We start from the raw sequence: 27,460 nt of genomic DNA, 5'->3' as shown, positions 1-27,460 counted from the left end.
TAATTATATGATCCACAAAAGAAGGCCCATTAAGAACTGAGTTCAAGTTGCAGATATTTGGGACGAAGAGTGCGACCCTGATCTTGCACTCACAAGTTGAGAGAAAGCAAATAATCACAAACGCTGCAGAGTGTAAGTATGGATTCTATAACATCATCCTCTACAGGTACATCTTGAACCTCTTGAAGCTCAACAGATCATAATTTGAATTGGAGGCACTTATGGTTTGGAATGCTGTAACTTTGGGTTGTTTAGAATATATAAAGTTCTGTGCTTCTGGCGATAGTTAGTTACAGTTCCTTAGGATCATTGAAAAGTTGGTGTGGATATCTATTTCTGCAGGCAGCGACAATCAGTGCAAATGCATGGACTGATGCAGGCCATTCTGTGAATCACATCTATGACATTCTTTAAAGGATGGGTCGTGATGATGTCTTTGTTGGAGTTGGAGGTGAAGGTGGAATACTCGAAAATGGCACTATTCTTCCTGATGTTGGTGAATATAATCCCATTGGTGAGCAGGTTCAAACTTTCAATGAATTGTTTCATGAGACAGAAATGGTCTTTTTTGATCGATGACCCTTGCTTTCAGAAGACACCCTCTTGTTTTCAATAGTTAAAGTCGTGATTATATCAGGAAATTACAACAGCAGGATATTGTAGATACAGACATGCTATTCCAGTTGGTTTTGGAGGACGATTAGATATTGATTCCAATTATGGCATAAGGAGATACTCAGCAACTTAGCTTACAACATATCTGAATTGCTTCATATATAGACATGATTTCTCTGCAATTCTGCATTACCTGATTGGTTAGTACTCTTGTATCTGTTCGTGTATCTGATACTAACTACTAAGTGTGTACTAAAATGCAGGGAATCAGGAGATATTCACCTCTTCAACAACGTACTGCCCAGCAAGTGTTGATTGACAAGGTATCCACAGGTCCTATATCTGTATTCATGACTGGAGCTCACATCAATATTGGCCTCTTTCTTATGAGCAACATCTAAAGAAAAATATTGAGCGTATGAGGGTTGAGGTCAAAAACCTGACTGGTTGTTGCCCCTGAAATTCAAGTTCAACTTGCCGTCCCCTACAATGTAATGTGGTGATCCCGGTAATCTGTCCACTGACCATTCGGGCAATCCTATGCTGAATTCAATATTTTTGGAGACCCTATTGCTACATACCAGGTATTTGAAAGAGGATACTCAGGATTCCAGATACTTATGACTTATGAGATGGTTGCTTTTTGAGAGACTATAATTGGCTGCATTTACAGTGGCCTTTTTTTCTTATACTGCAGGTGATTCATTCCGGTATTCCCATTACTATTGTTCCACTGATGCTAGTCATGCTACTAATTCCATACCTATAAATGATAATTTCTTCAAGGCATTTGAGGAGAGAAAGCATACATATGAAGCACGATACTGCTTCCAGTCCTTGTAAACGGCTCAAGATACTAGGTTTGACTACTAATTCACACAGTAATTCCCTTCAGTGATTGTTGCTGACTGAGTTTTATTTATTGATGTCATCAAAGATGAAACTCTCTCAAGTAGAATGCATTGAACTTGTGGCTTTTTCGTAATAAATCCTTGTAGAGCTATTTCATGTGGGATGCCTTTTTATATGGTGTAGCAGCCTCCATTATTCAGATGGCAGACATGGGGAGAATGAATTCTCCGAAATGGAGCATATGAATATACCAGTAGTTGCTTCAAATAGACCTTATGGGGTGTCTGATGTCTCAAATCCATTCTTTAATGCCCATGAAGTTCCCAAGTTTCATTTAAAGAAAGTTGGAGTGCACAGTGTTCATGTGCAAACAGGACTTCGAGATCCATTTTGCATTGTCCCTAATGGAAAAGGAAGATGCAAGGTAATTGCTTTATGTCATAACAGCATTGTTGGTTTTTGTTGTCAAGAAGATTTGTTTTTTCCTCTCTGTTCCTAGCTGCCAAACAGGATTGATTAAAGAAATAAGAACAGATATGTTGGTGATGGTGATTTCTTTTCTTTCTTTTTCTCTAACCAATAATGTAAGAGGAAGATGGGGTATCCAACACTACTACTGATCTTCACGTGTATGTCCAATGCAATGAACCAGACACAGAGACAGCTCCAATTGATTAATTGACCATGAGAATCATATCTTTAGTATTGATTCATATACCAAATCCTACATTTATAAATCTACATGTATCGACTGTCCAAACCTAAACACAATATACTGTTTCCTTAATTTCTGTTACTGGAGACACAAACTAAGCATTACTGGTTACTGATTGATCAACTGCTTCGCGGTACCTTAGTTGTTTTATCTTTATGGACTTATGATGTACGGTGTCCGAAGTCGGAAATTCAAATCAATTAATTGGGATATTTCTTTGTGGAATTCTGATTTCGTGAATTTGTCTCACTTTCGGGTCCCTATACTTATGGGTTTCGGTCTAGTCTTACGTATCCTCAACGTGGTGCGAATTGTTCTGACAATAAAAAGTATACGCTCACTCAACTATTCGAAGGGTATGCTAGACTGAGTGATTCTTCGGTTATCAAAAAATAGAAGAAGAGGTAATTGATTGATGTCAAGCCATCAATGACTAAATACTAATGCAATTGTGTAGGTGGTGAAGATGATCAAAGGTCCTCATTAGGCGAATTTCAGGACAAAGTCATTTCATGGAGTCTTTGTCATGTACTCAAAACTGTCTGCCAACAATTCAATAAACAAAATGCAATATATATGTATGTATGTATGTATATGTATATGGTGGACCTATAAACAGAAGGCCAAGGATGGTTTCTAACAGGCATGGATGTCAGTATCAACTCCCAGGTGTGCACTAGTCCAAAGAGGCCATTATCAAGAAGTATAAAAGCTTAGAATGTTCTAGCAAATGATGACGAAGATAAGATTCAGAGAGGAAAAAAGGACTAAAACCAATATAATATAGAGCCAGTCTCAGTGGCTTCCACTTATGTAAAGGTTGTACTATTTTTGTCTTCTTTTTATGTGTCACTCACCAGTTTACCACCACAAATTTAGTGGTCATATGTTGTAGTAATCCGCTCGAGTAGACGGAGCCATAAGACTATACAGTGTTAAGTTTAGTGGTGTTTGACGATATAAATTGGTCCAAAACGGATAAAATATAACTAGTGCCGGATATGCAGGCTGTTACATATATTCTCAAGGGATTGTGTTATGCAAGTGATTGACCAAATAGAGTAGAACTGTGATTTCTCCTATAGCCAGCTTGTTCACTTTCTTTAGCAGCAACACAGATGTTCAAGCATTATATGCAAGCAATGGATGGCAATTCATATCATTGGCAACTAAATCCTCAACAGAACCAGAAGAAACCTTAAACAAAAGGAAACAAAAAAACAAATGATAAGTGATGAAAACTGCATTTTCTTTATTTCACAATAAAATCCATACACCCATTACTTGAACAGAACCTTCTCTACAACCACCATTTCAAGAACTTGCTTTGCATCCCCTAATAACTCATCTCCATCGTAGGAACTGCTCCACCAGCTGCCACAATCTGCTGCTCCAGCTGCAACAAAAATGGCCTATTTGAGTAACAGAGAAATTTATAGAATCATATATGCATAAACACTTGTATTCCACATTTCCACTCACTCTAAATAGAGTCTCAAGATTGTTCTTAACAAGATAGTACTCTTGTTTTACTTGCTGTAGGCATCTCAGGCACCTGTGATCCACAAATCCCTAAATCAGAATATGATTTTTTTTTTTCTCCTTATTCCAATTCATGTAAATTTAACATAATGATTCTTCAAATTCAATTGATCTAATCTACCCAAGGTAGAGTATAGGAACTCACTCTTCAGTGTTCTGTTCCTCACAAAAGTTTCTGAAGATAATGCAGGCATTTTTAACCCTCTGTGCCCCTATGCTGTTTGTTCATCAAGAAAATTTAAAAACAAAAGAAAAACATTATTTTCATCAAACAACAATGAAAAAAATCCTGATTTGTGTTAGATCTGAACCATATTATGAAGCCTCTTTGTGGGTGTTTTTAAGACTAGAACAGTAATCAAAATTTAAACAAAGAAAATGAAACTCTTAATACACCTGGAACTGCTACCCTTCAATTGATGAACATTGGCATCAACTTTCTTGAAGTCTACGCTTGGTTGAGCTCTACAAAGAAATGAAAAGAAAAAAAAAATTGAGAAGAGAGTTAAAAGGAAAAAGTAGCAGAATCCTTTCTTGAGACAAATAGATGAGTTTCTCACAGGGTACTTGAGAGATCATTGAGAATCCTTTCAGAATCCTCAAAGAAAAGAGACACAACTTCAATAACAAAATCTGGGTTGCTCTCATCTTGCAGCTGCTGAAGCTGTGAAAACTGATCATCCAAGAATCCCTTGACTCACCAAACAACATCAGAAAAGAAGAATCAAAATCTAATCCATACACAAAAAACCCACAAAAGATCAAACACACCCAATACAACAGAAGAAGTCATCAAGATTCATCCAAAAATATTACTTATTTACCTCCATAAACAAGGATTTCTTGTAGTCAACCATTGTTCTCTGCATATGACCCAACTCCATGATGATTTGCCTTGTGTTCCTTCTCTTCCCACAAACACACTGCCCAAGAAAAGCTTTTCCGGCTTAAATTGCAGATCTTGTGAAATTATTGCACAATAAAAGGGAGAATAAATGCTTGGAGAAAACCTTGAAAGGGTTTGGATGACTTTAATGTGCAGAGTAAGAAGAAAACAAAACAAACAAAAAGTTTTGCTTGCAGTCCAACTAACCTTTTTTGTTTGGAACTCTGGATTTGGGATTTGTGGTTCTGGGTTTGAGCTTGTATTCACTGAATCATGGCCTCCACCATTTGCTCCTCCTTTTGCGCCATTTATGAGTCTTTAAAACAACTTTCACTTATTACATAATTACTGCTATTTATGTACTTTTCATTGCATCCTTAATTTGACTTCATGAAATCTTGGAAACTATTTTTGTCCTAATCCACAGCAACACATGGGATTGACGTATAACTTACCTAAGACTGCAGCTAAAAAAGTAAAAAGATAAAAGGCATTCAATCTGAAAATTACTTCCCAAAATATGTTTTACATTTAAGGTGATAATGGATTCAGTCAACATTAACGATAGCTTAGTTGGTTATCTCTACGGCTAGGATGTATGATTCTTGAGTTTGAGAGTTCAAACCAATCCGTTGGGATATTTTCTTGTGAAATTTTGGTTTCGTAGGTTGGTTCCTACTCACATAAGTTTCGGCCTAATTTTTACTTGTCGTCAGTATGATGTAGATTGTTATAACATACCGACGTTTGTTAAATATGAATAAATAGACAGATTTGATAATGTGAAATTGTAAATTGTGCCTTTCACATTGGTCCTCCAGATCTGAACATCAGCATTTAATTAGAAGAGAGAATCTTTAGAAAGAAATAAACAAAGGCTATTTTCATGAGACCCGTCCAAATACAGAGCTTTCAAAGGAACATGTCCTTTCATTACAACTTGGTAATGTTACTCTGTTTGCTAACCACCTTGACTTCGCTGTCATTTGCAGTCCTTAACGCCAATTTTTTGGGAGAACCAATCAAATAAAATGTTGGAAATCCAAGCCCAAATATATCGAGAATATGTATTCTATGAGTTACAGGTCGTCGCCATTGATTCTTAGGTTCGGAAAACGCATCACTTAGTTAAGAGATGTTAAGACTTAACTTATATCAATCCGACGTGAGATATTGTTTTGACATACACAAGACTCCTTCAACATCATTTTAGGATATAAAGAGGGTAGAATATAATTTGTCCGAACATACAATTCCAATAGAAAGAATTCATTCTCGACCAACTCAACTACTGCGAATCAATAACATAATAAGAATATTTGATTTATTTGAATTATTAATTAAGTAAAAGGAATCTTCTACTAGCATACCAAATCCTATAGATGCTTCAGATTTTCAATAATGGGGATACATTCATGCACTAAGAAAGGACATCTAAACCAAAGAAATGTGCCCTAGCTTCAGTTGGTCGAACCCTCTGTTTTTTAAGGTAAAAAAATGGCTTGTGGACTTGGAGACAACATACAAAGGGTGGAGAGAGAATCCTTATCTCTATTTTTATGATCTCCTATGATAATATTTTGATTTCAGAGTCAAATGAAGAATGCAATGACTATGATTCTTATCTTTTTCTATTATTCGTGCTTATCATGGAAGATTGTATTGGTCGTTTTAGTGGGGAATATATTGGTGTGATAAGACAAAAGTCAGCAACATGACAACATATTTCTCCAGCTGCACATTTGTTTGTATTATCAGAGCCTAACAGATGTGACCAGTTTTGGTTCAGTTCTAAATAAAAAGATGAAAGGATTGGTTTTGAATCATACTAACAATGATAACAGAAAATATTAAAACAGTAAGCAATACAGAATGTGTTTAGATCAGTAATGTCGATGAAGAACGGAAAGGAAAGCAAAAAATTGTTACAATGAACAAGTATATCCACCAAAATTTGATTACGAACCAGCGCGATGGAGACGATAAAGGAGAGGATTTTCTGCATGGGAATCCGCGGGCAAAAATGCTTAACATGCCTTGCAACTCCGCCTACAATAGCCAGGAAGGTCAGAAGATCCCACCATGTACTCTGGGTTCTTGGTGCACTCGCCGAGGGCAGACCATCTCTCGCAACTCTCATGACGGTCTGCACAGTTTCCACCAGCTTCTACGTTCTTGTCAAATGAGTCTACATGGATCCACTTTGTTGCTGACCATTTTTCACCTTCGATCACCGGGCACCCAGCGTGGAGACTAAGTGGGTCCGGGACAGCAGTCGGATGGAGACTGAAGAAAAGAAGGGCATCTCCTCGTCGTGGTTTCACTAAGTAAAAAGGATATAGAACGCCAATCAGAAATCTGACATAAAGGAAATGTAGCAAAATGAATGCTCAAAAAGGATCCATAATCTATAAGGCAGCAGGCAGCTCACCTGCAATTCCTTTCTTTGCACATTCAGAAAGCTCAACATTGGCCGCACCCTTATGACGAGTAGGTTCCTGCTTGTCAAGTCCCTATTGTTAGGTACTCATAATTCTAAAAGACGATAAAAAATAACCAGGCCAGTAATATCTGTCAAGCATTCACATACAACTCAAACCACCTCCTTACATGCAGGTCAGTAAGGCAACTTTGGACACTAAACAGAGACAGAAAGATCTGGAGCCATATAACTAAACCCTTCATAAAAACCGGCACTCCAATATAATGTTATTACCATACATCCCAAGAACTTGAGCTACCATGAAATAGGTCAACAACACATAAAGAGAGCTCCTAAGCATTGTCATGGACTCATGGTTACCATACAGAAGGATGAACAGTCAACTTCAATAGCAAGAAATATCAATCAGGGATGGTAACTACTAACTAATGTAAATCACAAAAATCAAAAAAAGTGAAAAAAAAATTATATCTTAAGATCCTAGGAAAAAGTTGAGGTTAAAGCAAACATATAATAGAGGTAATATTGATCACTTTCCAATTTTCTTAATGATCTGGATTAATACAAAATTCTCGAGTGTATTTCTCAATATTTATAGTGGAATATTGGAGTTGACTTTAGTGTGGATTGTTTCTCAGGCCTAAGCTTCCCGAAGTTTTACCTTGCCATATCATATCATTGATTCCATGACAAGGGTCTGGTAAATCTATTACCCTGCAGCTCATCCCAGATATGATAGATCAGTAAAATGCCTGGTATTCACAGTTTCAACCGTGGTTGATGTGCCATGTAACAGCTTTTGGAATTTGGGATCTCAGCTACCATTATCCCACGTCAATGGGCTGTGAATACAAGTTGATATATGAACAGTTCATGCATATTTACTAAATAATATGACATTAAAGCAACAAACTATTGTTCACGAGTTAAAAATTACATTATCAATTCAAATGAACTATCATGAGAATCTATAAATTTGGAAATATGTTATCTTGTGAGGTTGAGCATTAAAGTTAATCACAACGTGACAACCACAACTTGTGAAATAGTGCTCTTAATACCCACTTTGACAGGACCAAAACTGCACCAGGTAAGACACTGCAAATGTGATTTAATTCTATCTAATTGCACAAAATGCATTAAATGAGAAAAAACAACCAAACTGCTTGCCTGACTATGAGCATTAAAAAGGATCAGAATAAACAGAAGGAATAAGGTACTAGTAATAACCTCGGCCGAGGGGAACACAGTTTCACCACCTTTGACTACGTCAGTAAGATACATGAGCACCGTTGCCACGCGATGTCCTCCACGAGCAATATTAACCTTGTCAGTAAAGTAATCGTAATGTGGGTCATATTTCTGCCCATGCTCATACCTCAAAACCTGTATGTCTTCCCCATTTTCTGATAATGAAAACCACAAAAACATTTTTTTGTTCATCTCTAAAGGCAAATACAAAAATGTTGAAGGAAAAAAAGAATCACGCTATCAGGTACAAAGATCTCCATCCTTTGTCATATCAGTGAAGTGAATTTTCCATCTTTTATTCTTTCACATAGAAAAATCTTCAAGAAAAAGCATAATAAAATAAAGACACAACCAGTGATCTTTTTTCCAAATGCCAAAAGAAGACATTTTAGAGAAATAATATTATAAAAAGAAACATCAACTTAGAAGGTATTGTCATAATATCTTTAATTTTCAAGAGAGAACACATTCAAGAAATTTTAATTTCCTTTTACTAACTGGTAATTGGTAAATTACTACTTTTAATATTCAACAATTCACTAGAAATGATCTGATGGCCACATATTCTCTAATTTTTAATTGTTAATACTTCTCAATAATTTCCTTGCAGATCACATAATCTAAGTATCAAGCATGTATCATCTCAATGCACCACATAATGCCTGATAAACCAGGACAAATGTTCCCTTAAGAGTAAAACCTCATGGCCCAGGATTTTGACGAATTAGTACTGATGCTTTAGTGCTTTACCAAATGCCACACCCCCAATCAAGCTAGCAACATAGCATTACTTGAGAAAACCAAATAGCATTATCATTTTCTATTCTCAAAGTTGTCATTTGTCTTTACTGAATTTTGACATCTGTCTATTAAAGCCCAAACTAGGCAAGAAAACACCTCTCACCAAATTTACATGGAACTAAACCAAAGAAAAGAAGACGTAAATTAAGTTCAAAAAACAGCAAATCCTATACCCTGCTCTTATACTGGATTATAAACAATCTTGAATCAAGTAGTACTCACATGTGCTCAGCAAAAGGGCCCAGCATACGCACTGGTCAAGTGTTAGGAAGATTTTGGGATTATATAATAAGGCCATTTGAATTAAACACGGGTGATTAAATAAACTAACAAGCATAGAACCCAAATTTAAGGATTACTCTCCTACCCTTCTCTGTTTGCATTGTTTTGTATGGCTAGAACTATCATTGTATATGTCAGATACTATTGAAAGAAAAAATAAATATATTTTGTGTCTCCTACCCAGTACACGACACCACATCAAAATCAATCCACTTTAAGAAAATAAAACAAAGACACCCAACACTATGATAGTTCATTATATCTCATAAATAAACATGACTTACCACGAAAATAACAGCTTACACTTATATTTTCCTATTCCAGAATTCAGTATATGATCCTTGGACCAAAATGCACAAAAAATTGTTTGAAGTTTACTAGTGCTTGAAAATTGTATGCAATAAAGGAACATGGATAAGATGCTGAGTTATTTAAATTATAGCATACCTTTTGGAAGAAACGTCCATGTTGCAATTTTTTCCTCTATACCAGCAACAATAGCATCCTACAAAAAGAAATGAAAATTTTAAACAATGCAATGGCAGAATTTCTGAACATGAAACAGAATATCATAACTTCACGGTGGTCATACATAACCGAGTCAAGTCCAGTTACCCTCAGTTACTAATAGTTTTACATGTTTCAGTACAATAATACATTTCTGTTCAAGGAAAACCATAAATCTATTTTGATATCCAATAGTAGTCACTTCATTAATAAATGCATCCCAGTATTGCAAAAGAATTAAGAGCAACAAAGAAGCAACCTTTCCTTTAGAGATAAACATCCCTGAGCTTGTTCGCACTTCACTGAGCTTGCTCTCTCCACTCAAATTGTCAGCAACAGCAGATCGTTTCAGCTCCGATTTTGCCTAATTGAAAGATCAATAAACAATTACTAAAACAAACCAAACCAAACAAATTTTAACCCATACTTGAAGATAAAAGAATTGATAATGCAACTCACGAGAGAGATCAAATGATCGCATTCTAGGTCCGTAAGGAAACCTTCGTACACGAATGCTCTGCAAATAATCAGATTCATGTTAGAACAATCCTATCAACATTTCTTCTTTAAGGAGAATGTAAAAACAAAAAACTTGTCATCGGAATCTGGTTGGTCGCTGAGAAAGTCGAGAAAAAGCATATTGATAGAGCGAGAAAGACCTTGGCTTCCATGAAACCTGTTTGACTTTGGCAGGATTGATGATGGAGGTTGCCGAAGCTTCGTAGGCGCTGAAAACTAAAGAGATCGAGAACAAGAAGAGTAAATGTGACGGCTGAATTTCGGTAGCCATGACTCTAATTGGATCCCAAACCAGAGAGAGAGAGAGATTATCAATATAACTGTTATCATCAGCTCTAATCCATATCTGAGTCGTTTAACTGTCACTCCACGCGCCGATGGATGCGTTTGGTTGTATTGATATTATTATGAGTTTTGACAAGATACTAAACGCACCGTTTAAAGACACTTCTCTTCCATTTTTTATAACGTGAAACCCTCCTAAATGCCTACCGAACAATTGACCCATAAACCTCATATCCCATAAAACATCTTATTACACAAATTCTAATGTGGTGTTACTGGACCTGTCTAATTTAGTATGTAATTAATGCTTCTAATTTACCACTTAGCGATAGTTTGCTCTCTTTAGATTTAAGACGTAAAGAATCCCATTTGAAGTTGAGAATTCGATTATAAATTGATGCATCTATTCTTAAGTAGTTTGTATTAAGTCTCGATTCAATTAACCTGTCAAATTTAATGGTCGAAAGGGCACACTTGCTGTGTTTTCGGTGAGAAAAAAACTTAGAAGTTGCTAATAGAACATTTGGATTTGCAAACTTTACACACAACATGACTGGTCACCAAATGTTTCCACATATACTTTAGCTTATGGTAACCTTTTCCAAACCATAAGAGACTGTGAAAAGCAATCCCTCCCACTTCATACATATGTATTTGAATTCCGCTGCAGAAAACATTGCCTCTGATAAAATCCCATTCATGAGATTTTCTCCATTCTCTTGAGAACACTAATAATACATGACATGTAACTTGCCATTACAAAACAATAAGGTTAACCTGGCTCTCTCCTTTCTACTATTTTTCCTTCTCTTGCTTCAGGCCTATTTACTTCTTCCCAAACTGATTCAGTAGCTCAGTCCAGGGTTCATCAATGAGGCAAACTCAGTAGTATGTTGTCGAAACTGAAACAGTAATCACTCGTTGATTCAAGGAAGGATCAAATTTCAGTCATGGCACCTCTGCAGCACCCTAGTGTTGAAACTTCATCAACAACAGATGTAGATTTAACCTTAGTCACTGTGGCCTAAAACAACCTCCATATGTCGATGAAGATCATTCAAATACGTGGCTGGATTGGATTCGTCTGCATCACAGAGTTCCTCAGAGTATGATCTTTGAAGTTTCGAGTTCTGGTGTAGTTTGACCTGCTGCAATGTGCTTTCATCACCCTTCAAAATCTGCAGAACCTGCATCAGGTGCAAAAACCTATTCAGTCAAAACGGGCTGTGTAACTCTAAAACATAGTCATCAAACCACCATTACTCTCCACGGTTTGCCTAATTTTCATTTTTATATCAACAAAACGTATATTGAATTCTGCTGGAGTATTCAAATCTTCCCATGCATTCTTCTCCAAACTATGCATAATATTAGTGGCTAGAGTCCTATTCATTCATAGTCGTTACTATAGAAGCCAGAGATGATAATTTCACTGAGAAAATAAAAGAAGCGTTTCTATTTTAAAAAAGGTATGCCTGACTCATTTGAGGTCGTTCTGCTGGATCCTGATGTATACACATACTAGCTGTGAAGACCACACGTTTCATCTCTTCCGAGTCACAGGGCTCATCAATAGTTGGATCAACAAGCTCTTCGATGCTATTCTTCATGATCAAGGGTTTGGCCTGAAACAATTGTTAAAGAAATTTTCAGCTCCCAGTGTCAATCAAATCCGCTAGACTTGTGCAGTATCAGAATCAAACATACCCACATCACAAGGCTTTGCTGTGAACTATCTAAAGCCTGTCGTCCTGTAATGAGCTCTAATAGCAAAACCCCATAAGCATATACATCTGTGTTCTCATCTACTATACCATGCATGAAAAACTCTGGAGGAAGGTAACTGATAAAATAGGACATGAGATCAAATTGCAGATCACAAAGAAAAGAAAATCAGAGTCTTTTTGTAAAATATGAAGATTTGGATTACAAACCCAAATGTGCCTTCAACTTTATCTACAGTGTGATGAGTCCATTGATCTGGTAGCCACTTCGCAAGCCCAAAATCAGAAATCTGGATTGATGTATTAAATTAAACAAACGGAAGAATAAGAGACGTAAAGACTTGTATGGATATGTTGGTTTTGCAAATACAGTTGGATTCTATCATTAAGTCAGAAATGTTACCTGGGGCTCGAAATCCTCTGTAAGCAATATGTTAGAGGCCTTGATGTCTTTGTGAATAATTCTCCTCTGGCAACCCTCATGTAGATAATGCAGGCCCTCAGCAGTCCCTAAAGCTACCTTGAATCGGATGGCCCAATCCAGTTTTTCCTTTGATCCTGGGAACAAAAAGAATCTAGTAAATCAAGTAGCTATTAAATTTTGACGATTTGAACATCAAAACCTTCAAAATGATGGACAAACCATAAAGCAAAGAGGATAGGCTCCCATGCGGAGACAACTGAAGAACAAGGTGCATTCCCCCTTCTACCCCATACCCAATTAATTTAGCAAGATTGGGATGATCAATATGAACTATAATCCCAAGCTCAGACAAGAAGTCTGTAGTCATCTCTTCTGGGGAACCTCTGGTTAGTCGTTTGATTGCAACAAGCTGTCCATCTGGCAATTCTCCCTTGTAGACTTCAGCATACCCTCCTTCTCCAATCAAATTTTCTATATAAAAACATTGCAAACTTAAAACACATTCTTTTGGCCATGGAAAACTTAATCATCAAGTTCGATGAAGCTCACAGTTCAAAATAGAGTCCGAAATTTAAACTATATTCTTAGATTGTGAAGAAAGCACAAAGTACAAACCATGGCTGAAGTTGTTGGTAGCAGCTTCAAGCTCTGACAGTGCAAAGTTCTTCCAGGAAGATTTGAAATAGCATAGATCAGCATCAAAAAAAGTAATGAAAGAAGAAGCTACCGAGTCTCTAATTCTTTTGTTTTTCTTTCTGGTGAGCTTTGGTACACTTTTCAAAGGAGGTATGGTCCGAAAGTGTGCTGCAGGTCCTTCTTTCAATGCACGAAAGAAGCGACGCAAATGAATCGGTGCTATGGGATTTATTTGGCTTTCTGATTGAGAAGTGCTGGCCTTGGGAGGTTTTTCAGATTCTATGCTATTTTTTTCAGATTCGACGCTACTTTTTTCAGATTCCATAGTGGTTGAGCACTTATCAAGAACTCCTCTTGGAGATGATTGGTCCATGCTATCATCCTCGACACCCAAAAGTTGCAAGTCTAAAATTATACAATCATGTCATCAGCAGTGCAATCAATGGTGCCAAGAAAATATGGAAGGGCTTTAAGAGAACATTGAAACTATCTATATACCATGAGATTCCAGAGGGTCAGACAAACAAGCCCGTGATCTTCTGTCTGTTACAGAAGTAAGCTTCCTTTCTCGACTTTCCTCAGCAATGTCCCGAGAACCTTTGCTGTCAAAGTAAAATATGCCTAGTTAAGAACATGTTGCAAATGACAGTTCAGTGCATGAGATTCCTGCCGTTGTGGGTTTTCGGTAAAGGTAAAATGTACAATGTCTTATAACCTTTAGATGGGCATTGGCTGTTCTCATAATTTGAACCAGATCAAAAAGGACAGTAGAATAATAAACATGAAATATTGCACAATATCAACATTTCAAGATATATACTTAGATAGATCACAACATGGCAATTGAAGTATATAATGTGCCTGAAAAATGGGATATTTATGACAGGAATGCTGTAAAAATGCCTGTTTTATCACCCATAAAGCTTGAATATCAGAAATGAAGAATTCATAGACTAAGAGATTTAACGAGCCGTAACGAGTCATTTCATAACCCAGGAAAGGAAACGAAAGGAAAATTGGGTTCAAGTAGCAACATTTCCAAACCCAACCTGCTCCAGGATCCAAAGCCTTTCTTTTATTTTAATCTCAGAAAATCAAAGCCACATGAAATGCCAGTCTTTAATGAGCATTGTGAAAAAGTGAGACAGAGAAAATACCATGAAGCGGCAGAAGGTTCTCGGACATCTTCCATGAATTCCCAAAAGATGACCGAACCAGAGAGGCCTCACAAACCAAAGGAAATGACAGAGAGAGATGCAAGGGAGAGAATGAGAGTGGGAGAGCAAGATGAAAATAGCGGTTGACATGGTTTCCCTTTGTTTCTCCAGCATCCATATTTGCTTGACATCTCACCTCATCAGTTGCATAAAAATCGCTTCTTTGTTTGTGGGTTGCCATTTTTTCTTGGGTAGAAAACGGTAACAAATAAGATCAAGTGGGCCGATAAATGTGGCCAAATGGGCCGCTTCAAGCCCATTTGGCCACAATGACGGCCCACCTCATTTTTTGGGCTACATCCGTTTTCCTCTTTCTTCCACTTCCCCAAGAGATTCATTAGTATGTTACTGTGTTTAGATCGAGGCCTTTTGGGCCTACTTGATTTAAGCCTGGTCTATTACTGTTAAGCTCCATGGGCCTATCCTTTGGACTCGTAAAAAGTAAGCCCAGCTGACAAATGGGGCTAGTCGGCTAGAGACCATAGACCTTGACTAATAGTGTTGATTGTGATAGAAAGAGAATCTGGTTGGTCTGGACGAGGACCCCTACAATAAAAATCATTAAAAATCATTGTTGTTTTAATCACATATATATAGTCTTTTTATCAAATTCAAAAAATCGGTGTAGATTCCACACTAGCAAACAGACAGTGATCTCTATTGCAAAGCCCTTAACCCTGATTGGTTGCATGTATATATATTCAAAAAAAAAAAGTGTAACTAACATGTGAGTTTCTTACATTTTTCTTGTGTTGACTAGTCAGACAAATTACTTCAATTGACAACAATATAAATATCTTAATTAGTGAAGAAATTTCCATGATCCTACTTACTTCTCTTGAGACAGACAGGTCACAACCAAGTAGGTTGTCCTCCTTGTCCCTATCCAAATGAAAAACAAAAGGTAAGAACCAATAAAGTTTTGCTGACTATGAAACAGAGAGGCAACTTCCCTTTCTATTATTTCTTGAATAAAGCCAAATATAAAAATTTATTTACCATAAAAAAAAATAACCTAAAGAGTAATCTCAGGTTTATATAGTAAAAACCCAGAATCATAGATAGTAAATAAGCATGGAATAAACATGGCAATATATTGCAAGTGATTACTTCTTAATATTCTCATCTCACATGATATTACTTTTTAATATTCTTCTTTGATAGGAAGGAGACAAGAGAGCATTATTGATTGACACCCGAGTCAATAATTGAAGTGATAAAGATGATGTGTATTATCATGATGACTAGGGTTCGAATTTCTCTGTGTTTAAAAAAATAAAATAAAAAACATTATTGATTGACCCCATACTTCTCAAAAGTTTATAGTATTTGTTCCTTTATTGCTTTATATTCATTTTTAAGAGAAAGAAAATTCATTGAAGAATTTGGTGGAGCCAAATAATCAAATAATGATATATAAATTCCAGATTTATTTGTCATTTATGCATTATATAAAGTAAAATTTTTAATATTAAGAAAGTAATATCCCTTTGTCTGAAATAATGTAGCATGATTCTGATGTTTGGAATCTTGGCTAAACCAATCCACACATAAAGATTGAAGTGTCTTTTTATAAAGAAGAAGAAAGATTAGTTTTAACTAAACAATATTTAGAATAAATAAAGTGGAAGGGTTTGTGGGGTTTAGGTATAATAATCTTTGATGAATAAGTGCAATTAAAGCAAGTGACCTTATGGCTATGCTTTATAAATGACCAATCATTCAAAGGGACACTATTAAATTTTTTTAGGAGACAATAATTGAATTAATTCAGAGTCTCTCACTCTCTCAAAAAATCCAACCCGAACATTATGAATTAATATTATTCACTTTGAACCAAAGATGCATGACTTTCTTCATATTGGGGAGCTCTTATGCAAAAGGCTCACCAAAATAAAAAGGCTCTTAAATTTAATTTTTGATAACTTTTGTGAGCAATTTTTTTTATAGAGCCGTTAGCAAGTTTTAAGCTCTAACACTTAGAGCTAGCTTGATAGTAAGTCTCTCTAAGATTAAATCGTATCAATTTAAAACTTCAAAAGGTGTTGAGATCGATTTTTACTAGGTTTAAATCCACATCAGATATTCAAAAAATAAATTTATATGATATGGTTTATTTATAAAACAAAAAAAAGGAAAATATATCAATGGCAGAATTGAGAATACAATTCCAAATCATGGTAATAAAAATAAAGAAAAAGGCCGACATGACAAGATATTTAAAAATATTAGGTTTGCCAGCACCACAAACCTAATGCTAATGGACCCCACCCTCCCAAATAATTTCCGTCGAAAAGCAAAGATACAGACAACTTAACACCGTTTACTCTACCCGCAAACAAACAAACAGTTCAGTCAAGTAGGCCCCACTGTAGGCCCCGTAAGGTCCACGCGGTACGTCTCTATCTATCCTTCACGCGCTGATAGCCCCCCACCCCCTTCCTTTCTCTCCTATATAGTAAATGCTCCTTCCCAAGCGACCTCCATAGACGACGCAGATTACAACACCAAATACAGAGAGAGGTCTCCTCCCCCTTCTTGTTTCTTCTTCATTTCTCCTTCAGAGGCTTAATCGATGTGAGAGAAGGAAGAAGCGAAAGAGAGAGAGAAAGAGAAACTATTGTTAAAACGATTATCTTATCCTCTCTCGATTCGAACCCTTTTTTTTTCTGAGGATTTTAGGGATTTAATTTGAAAGCTATGGGGACCGAGGTGTTGAGGCCTCAGGATTGTTTGATCGAACGGATTCGAGGACCACCGGTTGTGTTTCACCATCGCCGGAGGGCTTATAATGGAAGTCCTAACCCTATCGTTAATTCTAACCCCAGATCTAATTATAGGAAACCAGCTGTACGGTTTGATAGATCGGAACAGAAGAGGCGGAGCCAGTCGGAGCAGCCTCCGTCGGTCTCGAAGAGATCGAGCTCTGTTGAAGATCTGAGGGCGGCGACGGTTGCGAGGAGTAACAATTATGGAAACACAAACGCCAGCCGCAGCAACGTGAATCTCGTGATGGAGAACGTGACGATTTTGCGGCGAGGACAATCCTTGGATTCGCAGATCAAGAGAAGCGAGGCGGCATCTAAGAAGGAAAACAACGGTGGTATGATGGTGACAGGGACGGATCGTCTTGGTCCAGATCCGGAGAAGGTACCGAAGCATACCTGGATCGTGGATCTGATGTCTCCGTTGGTTGAGAACGGTGACGTGTACGCCGGATCCGCTTTCGCGATGTCTCCATCTCCAAGCTCCCTCCCTTTGCCGTCCTTCTCGAAGAAGAAGCAACTTACCGTCGACGACTCTGCAACCAGAGATCTCCGGCGGTTGCTCCGACTGGATTAGTTCCTAATCCGAAAATAAAAAAAGTTTGTGAAGCCATGCTCCGGTATCCGAATCAGTTTCTCCAATCTTCCTCTCTTCCCATGGTTGGCCTTTCTCTTGATTTCAAGATCTTATCATCCTGTGATTATTTTTTTTCAAACGGGGGGATAGATCTGAAAATCAGGTGAAATATATGAGTCGAATTTGATAAATGTTTTCTGTGACTGTTAAGTTATGTTATCTGGGTGGTTTTTGTTTATTGGGTTTCAATGGTTAATTGGGGGTATATCTTATTATGTTATGGACTGGTAATTGGGAAGGCAAGGGAATGTTGGGGTTAATTTGTAATAGTAGAGAAGTAGTAGTGGGTGGTTGTTTGTTTGTAGAGAAGCTGTGAGGCTGTGAAGGTTTCTGTTGTGTTGTGAATTGGGAAGAAGTTGTAATGTCTCCTCCTGTGTAATGTAAAGATAAAAATAAAGAAAGATGGACAAGTATTTGGTCAGATGAAGATGATTTTGATCTTGATTTTGTTCGTGTAATTTTAGTCCTAATTGAGTTTCCAAGCCTGTGGTGGTACATGTTCTTTGGAATTTTGTATGCTTGAGCTCTTTGGTATATTGGTGGAGTTGCATGGATTGATTGGATTCCTTCCTTTTTTTTGTTTTGATTTTGGGTATTGAGTTGCAAGGTTTTTCTTGTTGGATGGGAGGGGGTGTTTAGTCTTTGGGTGGCAACTTTGTGCCTTGAAAGGAAGGTAGCTGCAGGTATGATATGAAGCGTGTGTTCCTGAATCCTGCAAAGAGTTATCCACTTGTTTGATGTGTTCTTTCCTTAATTGTTTTTATGCATAAGACCCAAAGGTAATCCTTATCCCCACGCCACCCCACCGATGAGAATACTGTCTTTGGTGGAATGGTGGGTGAGCCGCCACTCGGCTAACCCCAATTCTCACGCAAGTTTTACAAACAAACAATGTTGATTGAGGAAATTGGGGAAGAGAAAAATAATGGAAAGAATAATATTTTTTCTTTCATATTTGAATAGATAAAAATAAAAGAAAAAAATAGTCTAATTTATTCTTATTTTTTATGTTAAAGTACTATATACAAATATAAAATAAAATTTTAATTTATAAATAATTTAATTAGTCGGACATTTCCAACAAATGAATTCATTTGAGGATGAAGTATTTCGATAAAAATTTAAAGAAATTTTTTCCTCGTTTCTCAACAAATTCATCCGTTTAATTTTTTCTAAATTATTCAAAAAGAAATTCTCTTTTCTTTCTCTAATCTCCCTCAATTCAAACACACTTATATCAGACAAAAGTTGCATTGAACCTTCCTTCTATATAAAGTTGCATTGGATTTTGGATTTTTATTCAAAATCAAATTCAAGTCAGCTGGAGAGCTCAAGCTTGAATTTTTAGCATCCAAAGAAACTTGAATAGTTGAATACAAAGGTGGTACTGTAACAAAAAAAGACTTTACAGCCTGAAGTAGGTAGGAATGGACTGAAACGTCTGAATGGAATTATTTGAAAGCTGAAAATGGGGCATTCCATGTTTTGTTTTGTTTAGCCAGCGATAGTTCCTGATGGGTTTCTAAACCTTGCACGTTAATTCAATAAAATTAGGTAGGTTGAAACCCTAGAGAAAAAACTGCATGGAAATGACAAATAAATAATACCCAAAAAAAATACTGGTGTGACATTTGCTTGCAAACCCAATCAAGGGAAAACTTCACGCCTAATTTATGAAGAAGAAGACTACTCTAACCATCTTTGATCAATTTCAAGCTCATACATGCAAATGAACATATATGAATATCAAATTGGCAAATACACTTGAGCATTAATTTAATTATAGTATAATCACAAGATTGCGGTTTCGGATACGCATAATCTAAGTAGAATTAACATCAGAGAACCAGTAAATTTGATTTCTTGTTTGTCTAACCAAATTATATATGTCTATTACTAATACAAATGTTTACAGATTATTGGTATTACTCTCATTAAGATTAAGGTGTAGTGATTATATTGTTTTCTTTTTTTCCTAATTAAGCAGTGGTTCCAAACCCCAACAAATTCAATCCACAAGAGAAGCTTGGATTGGCAATGAAGGCCACCTTTTCTAAGAGTGAAAGCCAAAGCATTCTATACTTTGCACGCCACATTCTAAGTAACACAAACTTCTTCTACCCATATCTTTCACTACTATAAATAAGCTCTACACCTGCCAAAGCTATCTGCAAGAATCATCAACCAAAACAAAAACACACATCCTAGATATAACACAGAAACACTACCTAGATGGCCAAAACTAGCTCAATCCAGAACAAGACGTTCACCGGAGTTGGTAACTTCGTAAAGTTCCTCCCAACCGGAACAGTTTTCATGTTTCAATTCCTTAATCCTCTCTTAACCAACAATGGTCATTGCCACACCATCAACAAGTACCTTACCGGCTTTCTCGTAGGGGTTTGTGGCTTTTCTTGCTGTTTTGCTTCTTTCACAGACAGTTACACCGGCAGTGATGGTCTCACTCACTATGGAATTGTTACTGCAAAAGGACTTTGGCCATCTCGAAACTCTGACTCAGTGAACTTGTCGAATTACAAGCTGCGTTTTGGGGACTTTGTTCATGCTTTCTTTTCATTGATTGTGTTTGCTGTTTTGGCTCTCCTGGATTCCAACACAGTGAACTGCTTTTATCCATCTTTTGAGTCCACTGAGAAGGCTTTGATGATGGCTTTGCCACCTGCCATAGGTGCCATTTCTGGGGTGGTGTTCATGTTGTTCCCTAACAATCGCCACGGAATCGGGTACCCTTCAAGTGATGACAAGTCACAAAAGTCCTAATGCGTGTTCTGGTGACATTTATGTGTGTGTATTTGTACGTCTCTGAATATTGTGAGATTTAGTATTTGTCTTATTACTTCTGGTGTATGACAACACTTCCTAGGAAAGCTTGGATTTGGATACTACACTTTTCTGTCTCAAAAAATGTAATATAAATATAGGTTTGTTTCTTCAATAAGATAATTGTAATCTTCATGAATTTTAAGTATGAGATGTCATGACTCATGATCACAATTAAGGGCTCAGTTTACATAGACCTCTAGAAGAGCAAGAGCGGGTTATTCTTACAATTTTCTGCTTGACGTTAGGTTGTCGTCTAAGGGCACTTCTTTGAGAACTCCTACCTAACATTAAGATATCAACCTTAACTATGTGGTGGTCAGAGGTACCTTTGGATGAGATCACTGAGTATGATCCCGGAACAAACTCATATGACGAGTCTGGTGATGCCAAGATGTAATCTACTCGCGTGCCATATTTACATGTCCCCTGCACATCTGCATTGACAAACTTTAACATTAATTTTTGACGCTCAAACAATTTATGATGACTACATTGCAAAAGAACAAGAAGATCAAGACTAGGTCTATTACTTTGGCCTTTGGCAATGATGACCACTGGCTCGCATTCCCCTGCAAAGTCCTTGGCATCTATGTAATTTTTTTCTTTCAGAAACTTCATAACTTCAATCCTCGGTGTAGGCTTTCCAAGGTCTTCATAGTACTGCATAGTTTCTCTTGGTCAGAAGGGATTTTTTTTTTCTTAAATTCATGGCTGCCAAGAGAAAATTATCAAGGCTATTGAAAATTTACCTTGACAATGTCCATCCATCTCTCTATTGAATAATCTGATCCAGTCAGAGAATTCAGACCTCCTGCCAAGATATGGGGAGAGTCATTTGATCGAATAATTGCGTTTATCTGCTTCATTCTCCATCTTTCATCCAAATGGTCAAGCTGGGTGCAGTAAACGTCTAATTCTCCTGCTTGTGGCACATCAATGGTGGCCTTTATCACATTCCTGCATATCACATAATGGGATTATAGAACATGACATTTTAGTGTCACAGACTTTCAACTGAATTAAGCTTGCGACTGTCGCATACAAGACGCTTCCTTCAATGATTCAAATCAATTTCCTAAAGTTTATCAGTATCAGTATCTGACTATTAAACACATTAAACGTGCTTTGTTAACTACAATGCTGAATCTACAAGATCATATCTTCAACTGAAGTGAGAGGATAAGAAAAATCACCTGAAATCATCATCATCCGCAATCCTTTTTACCGTCCATCTCTTTATCGGCCATCTTGATAAGACAGTATTTCCATATTCTGGAGCCCAGCTCTCAGCAAAAACATATTTCATCCCCAAAGCATCAGCCAAATCAGACAGAGGTTTCATGCCTCTCTCTTCTTCTGCCTTAACATCTTGCAGACACAGTATATCAGCATCCAATTCTCTTAGCACTTCCAGAATACTTCTACTGCTTGAGGTCTCTTCACACATACCATCACTCATATTCATATTGAAAGGGAAGTACACTGGGGACCTCATCAAAACATCACTTCCATGGATTCTTTTCGTGACCATGCCCGACGTTTGAGCCAATGAGATCTCATTATCAGGGAGATTAATTGAAACCTTCAATTTTGGCCTCAGCAACTTGTTTTCCCCAGAGAGATGCTCGGGACTTCTCCCTGTGGCGTGCAACGGAGATTGCTTCAGTATACTCTTGGGATGATGATAATCAACATTTTTGAACATCAAGTAGTCCTCCGGCTTATGACAGAACGTAAACGAGTCCTCAGCTTTTGGAACTGCGGGTGCAAGGGAGAACATGGCAACGTTGAATGATGCAATTCGAATCGGCCTCTCAGAGCCAACTCGACCCAGTTTACCAGATGATTTGCGGGTGCCTGCTTGCAATTTAGTCATGCACTTTCTGTTGAGCTTTCCAAACCTTCTGATGACTACTTTTGGCCTTGGACGTTTCCAAGTCAGCAGCAACTTTATCCTCGAGCAGAGCTGCCGGAGCTTCCTGCCAACAAGACTCAACATAAAAGACTTTTGATTGTTGTGAAACATCTTATGTCTTCTGCAGTTCTTGAAACCAACGTTAGTGCACTACATCTAGCTTTTGCAGTAAAGCTTCATGATATAAATAATCATTAGTACTGAACAAAAGATGGTACACAGAAGTCTTGATGAAAAATGACAATGATGCAGTGAGAGGACAGTGGTTGTAAAGACAAAAATCTACGCAACTGCTCCAACAAGTGAGTTGAACGTTGACAATGGAGCAATGTTGTTGAACTCCTTTTTCTAAAATCCAAAACCAAGCCAACTGCCACCGTTGAAAAGTGGATTCTAACCTGAATCTGAAATAAGGAAAAATCATTGTCTAAAACAATATAATTATATAAAGGGCTTTCAGATTCTTGGTACAGTAGAAACCAACCCTTTTTTCCTGGTAGGTCTCAACTAACAGACACCTCAACATAATTTAATGAAAACTTTGTTGACTTTGGAGTTTGGATGATGGGACTAGCATAGACACTAGAAAGAGATATGAAGGCCCAACTGGATACCAAAAAGTCACTATGAAGAGAGAGGAATAGCGTATGAGAGCCTTTATTCTGAAGATGCCTTTTTGGTCCAAAGAAAAAAATAGTCTCTCACCACCCCATCCAAAGGAGGATGGGATCGGTTGAGGGGCGGTCCGGTACCTAAGGTACCGGACTATCGTCCTGTACGTAATATGAGCGGTTGGATTTCAAAAACCAAATCCAACGGTCTAACTTTTTTTGACTAAAATTTTTTCTCCTCTCCAGATGCCTCTCTCCTTTCCTTTACTCTCTCTCTTATTCTCCGTTCACAAAAAATTCAATCGGCGATCTATCCTTTCCTCCCTCTTCCCTGGCAAGAGAGAGACCAATTTTGTTTGAACAGATCTACATTCGACAACTCCGTATTCGATTTTATATACCTGCAAGGGTCGGGCACCAGAGTTCACGAGAGATACATCCATGCAAGAGTCGGGCACCAGAGTTCATGAGAGATAAATACATGCAAGGGTCGGGCACCAGAGTTCATGAGAGAGAAATAATTGTTTGTTTGAGTAGATCTTGTTTTGCTGATTTGTCAAGCATAGATCTAGTAATGGTTTTTGAAGTTTTTCTTTGTTCATGGGAGATGAATAAATTGTTATTTAAGGTCTAAGAGGAATGTAAAATTTAATTTTAAAAGAAAATTTTTTGATCAAAGAAACATAAAAGGTGAGAGCATACAGTTGCAAAGTAGATATTAAAATATGGAGGCGAAGCTGCGAAGAGGACATGATGAAGGAGAAAACCCATCTGTTTCTTCCTTTGTCTTTTGGATTTTTGCTGCACTTCTCGACAAAAACAAAAGAGAGAGGGGAAGTCAGACAGCCGTTTGATTTGATTATTATAATCTAACGGCTCAGATTACGCACAGGACAATAGTCCGGTACCTTAGGTACCGGACCGCCCCTCGATCCCCAAAGGATGGCATATTGCTCCATTGCACGAGAGCATTATCCTCAGTAAACAGTTTCGGTCCTTGCTCAACAACTATATTCCAGCTTTTCTTTCTTTTCCTTCCACTCTTTTGAATGCTTTTCTTGCCAATCCAATAAAAGAACATAAAACATGAAGACAAAGGAAGAATGAGAAAGGTGCATAAACAACACAAAAATAAAGGGGGGGGGGGGGGGGATAGGCTCAAAGCTCGAATTTGCTTTCAGATTTGAATAGGAATAGGATAAATTATCAATGGATTCAGTTACCCAAAACAAAAAATAAGGTTACAACATCACCTAATCCTCCTGGCTTTCCCCCGTACACTTGCATACCAACAAGACTGATGCAATTCCACCTAAGGTCCTTAGTAGTTCCAGTAACTGCCTAATGATTAACTCATGAGTAACAAACCGTTATGTCTGACCTCATCACAGTCGTCTTCACAGTCGTAGGTGAATGCAAACCCATGTCCACAGAGCCAAAGTTTTGTGTCAGTCAAGGAGAAACTACATCTTGTTTTGATTCAATCACCACCAAATAACACATCCAGCATATTAGAAGATGATTCACCACTCTTGCTCTCATCAAAGAAAGCATTGGAACCGTTTTCTTTTTTTAATTTCCTCTCCTCAATGACAGAATCGGATGTCTCCGCACAATAATTACGTCGCCCTTGTTTCACGGGTCTCTCAGCCACAATAAACTTGTTTCCATCACGCGTCCTCTCGGAGAAGCCTGCCCAGACTGAAGAAAATCCATGTGCATGAAATTTGATATACATGATCCAAACACGGGGGAAAAAATAAATGAAAATTAATTCTGCTAATGAAAACTCAGATCATTGACAATCTACATAACTCTCTTGGGGAACATTTATACAATTATTCTTAAAGGCCTATCATTTCTAAGATATTCGCAACACAGTACATGAAATAGCTCAGGTCCTCAAGTTGATGCTCAGGGATCTTTTGCTCCATATGAGAACCATACGCGATTTTCATTTACAATACTACAGTTTGCACTTCAATTCACATCAAGAAAACTAGGTCTTTTGAGAAAACAGAGCTATCCCATCTTAGTTATGAAATAAGGTAGACCTAACCTAGAGTTACCCGTCTAAGCACTCATGTACAAAATAGCAAGAAAAAATGAACAATAAAAATGAAAGAAACAGAGAGTATAACATAGTTGACCTAAAAAAAGCTACGTGAACTGACTACATAATCAAAATGTATCCTAAACTATAAATCCTCAACCCTATCATGACCAGTTCATCGCTACAATAAAGAATCAGAAAGAGTACGCAAGCATGCCCGTTAGAAATTATAAACACCAACGAATGAGCAGAGTGAATCTTGATCAATTACCTCCGAAGTGATGGAGTACAATAGAAGCCGCAACAGTAACATTCAACGAAGCAGTGCCGGAGCCATACTGAGGGATATAAACAAAAAAATCGCATATCTCACATTCTTTAGCAGAAAGTCCAGTGCCCTAACAAAGACACAAAACAAAAGATGATGATAATAGTGTAGCTCAAAATGCATTCTTGAATGATTAGAAGCTAAATGCAACATTTACTGGGAGTCTGGGATGAGTGAAAGGAAAACTGTTGCAAAAATTCTAAGTGGTCATACATATTGTTTCAATATCTACTAATTCTACTGCTAACGAACAAAAAAAAGCATCTAATTTCAGAATATTGTGAGGAAAGCATCCGATGGAAATCCAAATTCCAAAGTTTGATAAGATTTTAACAAATCATCAACAGCGTATAACACCCCAGCTCGACTATTCCAGCAAATCAAACGCGGCACAAACCTCATTGCCAAGGAGGAACGCAGTGCTCCTCTTGAAGGGATGGTCGTTAACAGGCAAAGCACCATCAGTAATTTCAACACCGCAAATGTCGCAATTCTTCTCCTGCATAACGGATTTTGAGTTTCAAAATTTGAAAAATAAAGAGTAAGCATAAGAAGTAATAAAGATAAGTAGATAAATCAAAGACCTTGAGGAAGAGGCGGGCGTCGTTGAGGGAATGGAAGTGGCGGAAGCGGACGTGGGAGGTGGAGCCGTGGCAGCCGAATGCGTTGAAGTCTCTGCGGCCAACTAGTATGAGCTCGGTCACTCCGAACGCCGTCGCACTCCTTGCGAGTGTGCCGACGTTGTGCCTCTTCGCTATATTATGCACCACCACGTAGCTCTCTATCTCCATCCTCCCTCTCTCAAGTTCCTCTCGAGAAACAACAACACGGAGGAGTTTCAAGGGTTTTTGCCGGTTGACTGTTATTGGTTATTAGACGACGTCGTTTGATGTACGGAGGAAAGTAGTCAGCAATAACGAACTTTCACTAGGGTTTATTGGCCGAAAGCAAAGTATGAATAATACTTGAAACCCAAAATATAACCCTATTTCATGCTAATCAATGTGAAATCTTGTATGTTGAATGGGTTCTCCATATATATTTATAATCCATGGTTATTTCACATATTATATAGATTTGGGGTAGTATGATATTACTCTTTACCTTGATTAATGACGAAATCTTCCAATAATTGAAACTAAATTTAAAGTTGATCAAATTGATTGAGAATGAATCTTTTCAATTATAAAATATTCGATTCACTTGTCAATAAAAGAAGTGTAAACACAAGACGTGTTATAAGAAAGAACTCGATACATGAATACAATTGATTCGTGAATCTTTTCAGTCGTGGATTCACCTTTCAATAAAAAGTTTAAACAAAAAAAAAACGTGTTATGAGAAGTAACTCTTTTCTGGATAACGAATGAACCACCCAACCCAAACATGTCCTCTATAAAGTTAAGTGGACGTAAATTTTGGACGATCAGAACAATTTACATTTGAACCCCACCTTAGCGACATACATACACCATAAGCTCATAGATATAACCAACTGAGTTATTGTTCCGTATTTATGAGAATACAATTTATTTTTGCATAATGCAATAAATCATTTCAGAATTTCATATCATTCTAGATGTCTGTAGACAAAAGTAGACCATCATT

General features: G+C 37.3%; 6 protein-coding genes and 1 pseudogene across 7 annotated transcripts; 2 read left to right on the top strand and 5 right to left on the bottom strand.

The window, feature by feature from the left end:
• The first annotated feature begins 138 nt into the window (after nt 1–138).
• LOC120014252 lies at nt 139–2,145 on the top strand (annotated as a pseudogene).
• A 1,171-nt stretch (nt 2,146–3,316) lies between these two features.
• LOC120015385 (histidine-containing phosphotransfer protein 1-like) lies at nt 3,317–4,977 on the bottom strand. Of its 2 annotated transcripts, XM_038867790.1 has the most exons (7): nt 4,818–4,977; nt 4,549–4,647; nt 4,285–4,415; nt 4,121–4,189; nt 3,870–3,941; nt 3,665–3,737; nt 3,317–3,578 (listed from the first exon to the last, which is right to left on the bottom strand). In XM_038867790.1, the coding sequence occupies exons 2-7, from the start codon at nt 4,606–4,608 to the stop codon at nt 3,519–3,521; spliced, it is 465 nt and encodes a 154-aa protein (XP_038723718.1). In that variant the 5' UTR covers nt 4,609–4,647; nt 4,818–4,977; the 3' UTR covers nt 3,317–3,518. The 2 variants fall into 2 exon arrangements, with proteins under 2 accessions (XP_038723718.1, XP_038723719.1); XM_038867791.1 differs by lacking the exon at nt 3,870–3,941.
• A 1,445-nt stretch (nt 4,978–6,422) lies between these two features.
• Nucleotides 6,423–10,744, bottom strand: LOC120015509 (probable prolyl 4-hydroxylase 4). The gene is made up of 7 exons (XM_038867968.1): nt 10,554–10,744; nt 10,354–10,411; nt 10,154–10,258; nt 9,835–9,892; nt 8,284–8,459; nt 7,042–7,108; nt 6,423–6,933 (listed from the first exon to the last, which is right to left on the bottom strand). The coding sequence occupies exons 1-7, from the start codon at nt 10,682–10,684 to the stop codon at nt 6,638–6,640; spliced, it is 891 nt and encodes a 296-aa protein (XP_038723896.1). The 5' UTR covers nt 10,685–10,744; the 3' UTR covers nt 6,423–6,637.
• Nucleotides 10,745–11,206: 462 nt separating this feature from the next.
• LOC120015508 (receptor-like cytosolic serine/threonine-protein kinase RBK2) lies at nt 11,207–14,860 on the bottom strand. The gene is made up of 9 exons (XM_038867967.1): nt 14,640–14,860; nt 13,981–14,084; nt 13,462–13,887; nt 13,066–13,317; nt 12,826–12,980; nt 12,633–12,712; nt 12,406–12,541; nt 12,174–12,323; nt 11,207–11,885 (listed from the first exon to the last, which is right to left on the bottom strand). Exons 1-9 carry the CDS (start codon nt 14,672–14,674, stop codon nt 11,709–11,711), a joined length of 1,515 nt encoding a protein of 504 aa, XP_038723895.1. The 5' UTR covers nt 14,675–14,860; the 3' UTR covers nt 11,207–11,708.
• Nucleotides 14,861–20,224: 5,364 nt separating this feature from the next.
• Nucleotides 20,225–21,081, top strand: LOC120015176 (protein DMP2-like). Its single transcript, XM_038867416.1, has one exon. It carries the CDS (start codon nt 20,334–20,336, stop codon nt 20,880–20,882), a length of 549 nt encoding a protein of 182 aa, XP_038723344.1. The 5' UTR covers nt 20,225–20,333; the 3' UTR covers nt 20,883–21,081.
• LOC120015174 lies at nt 20,960–23,575 on the bottom strand. The gene is made up of 4 exons (XM_038867414.1): nt 22,139–23,575; nt 21,695–21,902; nt 21,476–21,605; nt 20,960–21,379 (listed from the first exon to the last, which is right to left on the bottom strand). The coding sequence occupies exons 1-4, from the start codon at nt 22,969–22,971 to the stop codon at nt 21,117–21,119; spliced, it is 1,434 nt and encodes a 477-aa protein (XP_038723342.1). The 5' UTR covers nt 22,972–23,575; the 3' UTR covers nt 20,960–21,116.
• A 1,049-nt stretch (nt 23,576–24,624) lies between these two features.
• LOC120015175 (uncharacterized tRNA/rRNA methyltransferase YsgA) lies at nt 24,625–26,738 on the bottom strand. The gene is made up of 4 exons (XM_038867415.1): nt 26,437–26,738; nt 26,250–26,351; nt 25,796–25,922; nt 24,625–25,172 (listed from the first exon to the last, which is right to left on the bottom strand). Exons 1-4 carry the CDS (start codon nt 26,641–26,643, stop codon nt 24,952–24,954), a joined length of 657 nt encoding a protein of 218 aa, XP_038723343.1. The 5' UTR covers nt 26,644–26,738; the 3' UTR covers nt 24,625–24,951.
• Between the last annotated feature and the right edge of the window lie 722 nt (nt 26,739–27,460).

This window comes from Tripterygium wilfordii, chromosome 14 (genome assembly GCF_013401445.1).
Source record: "Tripterygium wilfordii isolate XIE 37 chromosome 14, ASM1340144v1, whole genome shotgun sequence".
Classification (NCBI taxonomy): Eukaryota; Viridiplantae; Streptophyta; class Magnoliopsida; order Celastrales; family Celastraceae; genus Tripterygium; species Tripterygium wilfordii.
The sequence above is the reverse complement of the archived record's forward strand: the minus strand, read 5'-3'. Positions and strand labels throughout refer to the sequence as shown.

Coding starts and splice junctions, on each gene's coding strand:
- LOC120015385 (XM_038867790.1), bottom strand. CDS start 4,608: ATGGAGTTGGGTCATATGCAGAGAACAATGGTTGACTACAAGAAATCC. Junction 4,190..4,284: donor AATGATCTCTCAAGTACCCT/GTGAGAAACTCA, acceptor ATTTCTTTGTAG/AGCTCAACCAAGCGTAGACT. Junction 3,738..3,869: donor GAGGAACAGAACACTGAAGA/GTGAGTTCCTAT, acceptor TGTGGATCACAG/GTGCCTGAGATGCCTACAGC.
- LOC120015509 (XM_038867968.1), bottom strand. CDS start 10,684: ATGGCTACCGAAATTCAGCCGTCACATTTACTCTTCTTGTTCTCGATC. Junction 9,893..10,153: donor TGTTTATCTCTAAAGGAAAG/GTTGCTTCTTTG, acceptor TTCTTTTTGTAG/GATGCTATTGTTGCTGGTAT. Junction 8,460..9,834: donor ATGGACGTTTCTTCCAAAAG/GTATGCTATAAT, acceptor TTTCATTATCAG/AAAATGGGGAAGACATACAG.
- LOC120015508 (XM_038867967.1), bottom strand. CDS start 14,674: ATGGAAGATGTCCGAGAACCTTCTGCCGCTTCATG. Junction 14,085..14,639: donor GAACCTTCTGCCGCTTCATG/GTATTTTCTCTG, acceptor TTACTTTGACAG/CAAAGGTTCTCGGGACATTG. Junction 13,888..13,980: donor TGACCCTCTGGAATCTCATG/GTATATAGATAG, acceptor GTATAATTTTAG/ACTTGCAACTTTTGGGTGTC.
- LOC120015176 (XM_038867416.1), top strand. CDS start 20,334: ATGGCCAAAACTAGCTCAATCCAGAACAAGACGTTCACCGGAGTTGGT.
- LOC120015174 (XM_038867414.1), bottom strand. CDS start 22,971: ATGTTTCACAACAATCAAAAGTCTTTTATGTTGAGTCTTGTTGGCAGG. Junction 21,606..21,694: donor GATGGATGGACATTGTCAAG/GTAAATTTTCAA, acceptor GAAACTATGCAG/TACTATGAAGACCTTGGAAA. Junction 21,380..21,475: donor CATCATTGCCAAAGGCCAAA/GTAATAGACCTA, acceptor TTGTCAATGCAG/ATGTGCAGGGGACATGTAAA.
- LOC120015175 (XM_038867415.1), bottom strand. CDS start 26,643: ATGGAGATAGAGAGCTACGTGGTGGTGCATAATATAGCGAAGAGGCAC. Junction 26,352..26,436: donor ACGCCCGCCTCTTCCTCAAG/GTCTTTGATTTA, acceptor TCCGTTATGCAG/GAGAAGAATTGCGACATTTG. Junction 25,173..25,795: donor TGTACTCCATCACTTCGGAG/GTAATTGATCAA, acceptor GATTTTCTTCAG/TCTGGGCAGGCTTCTCCGAG.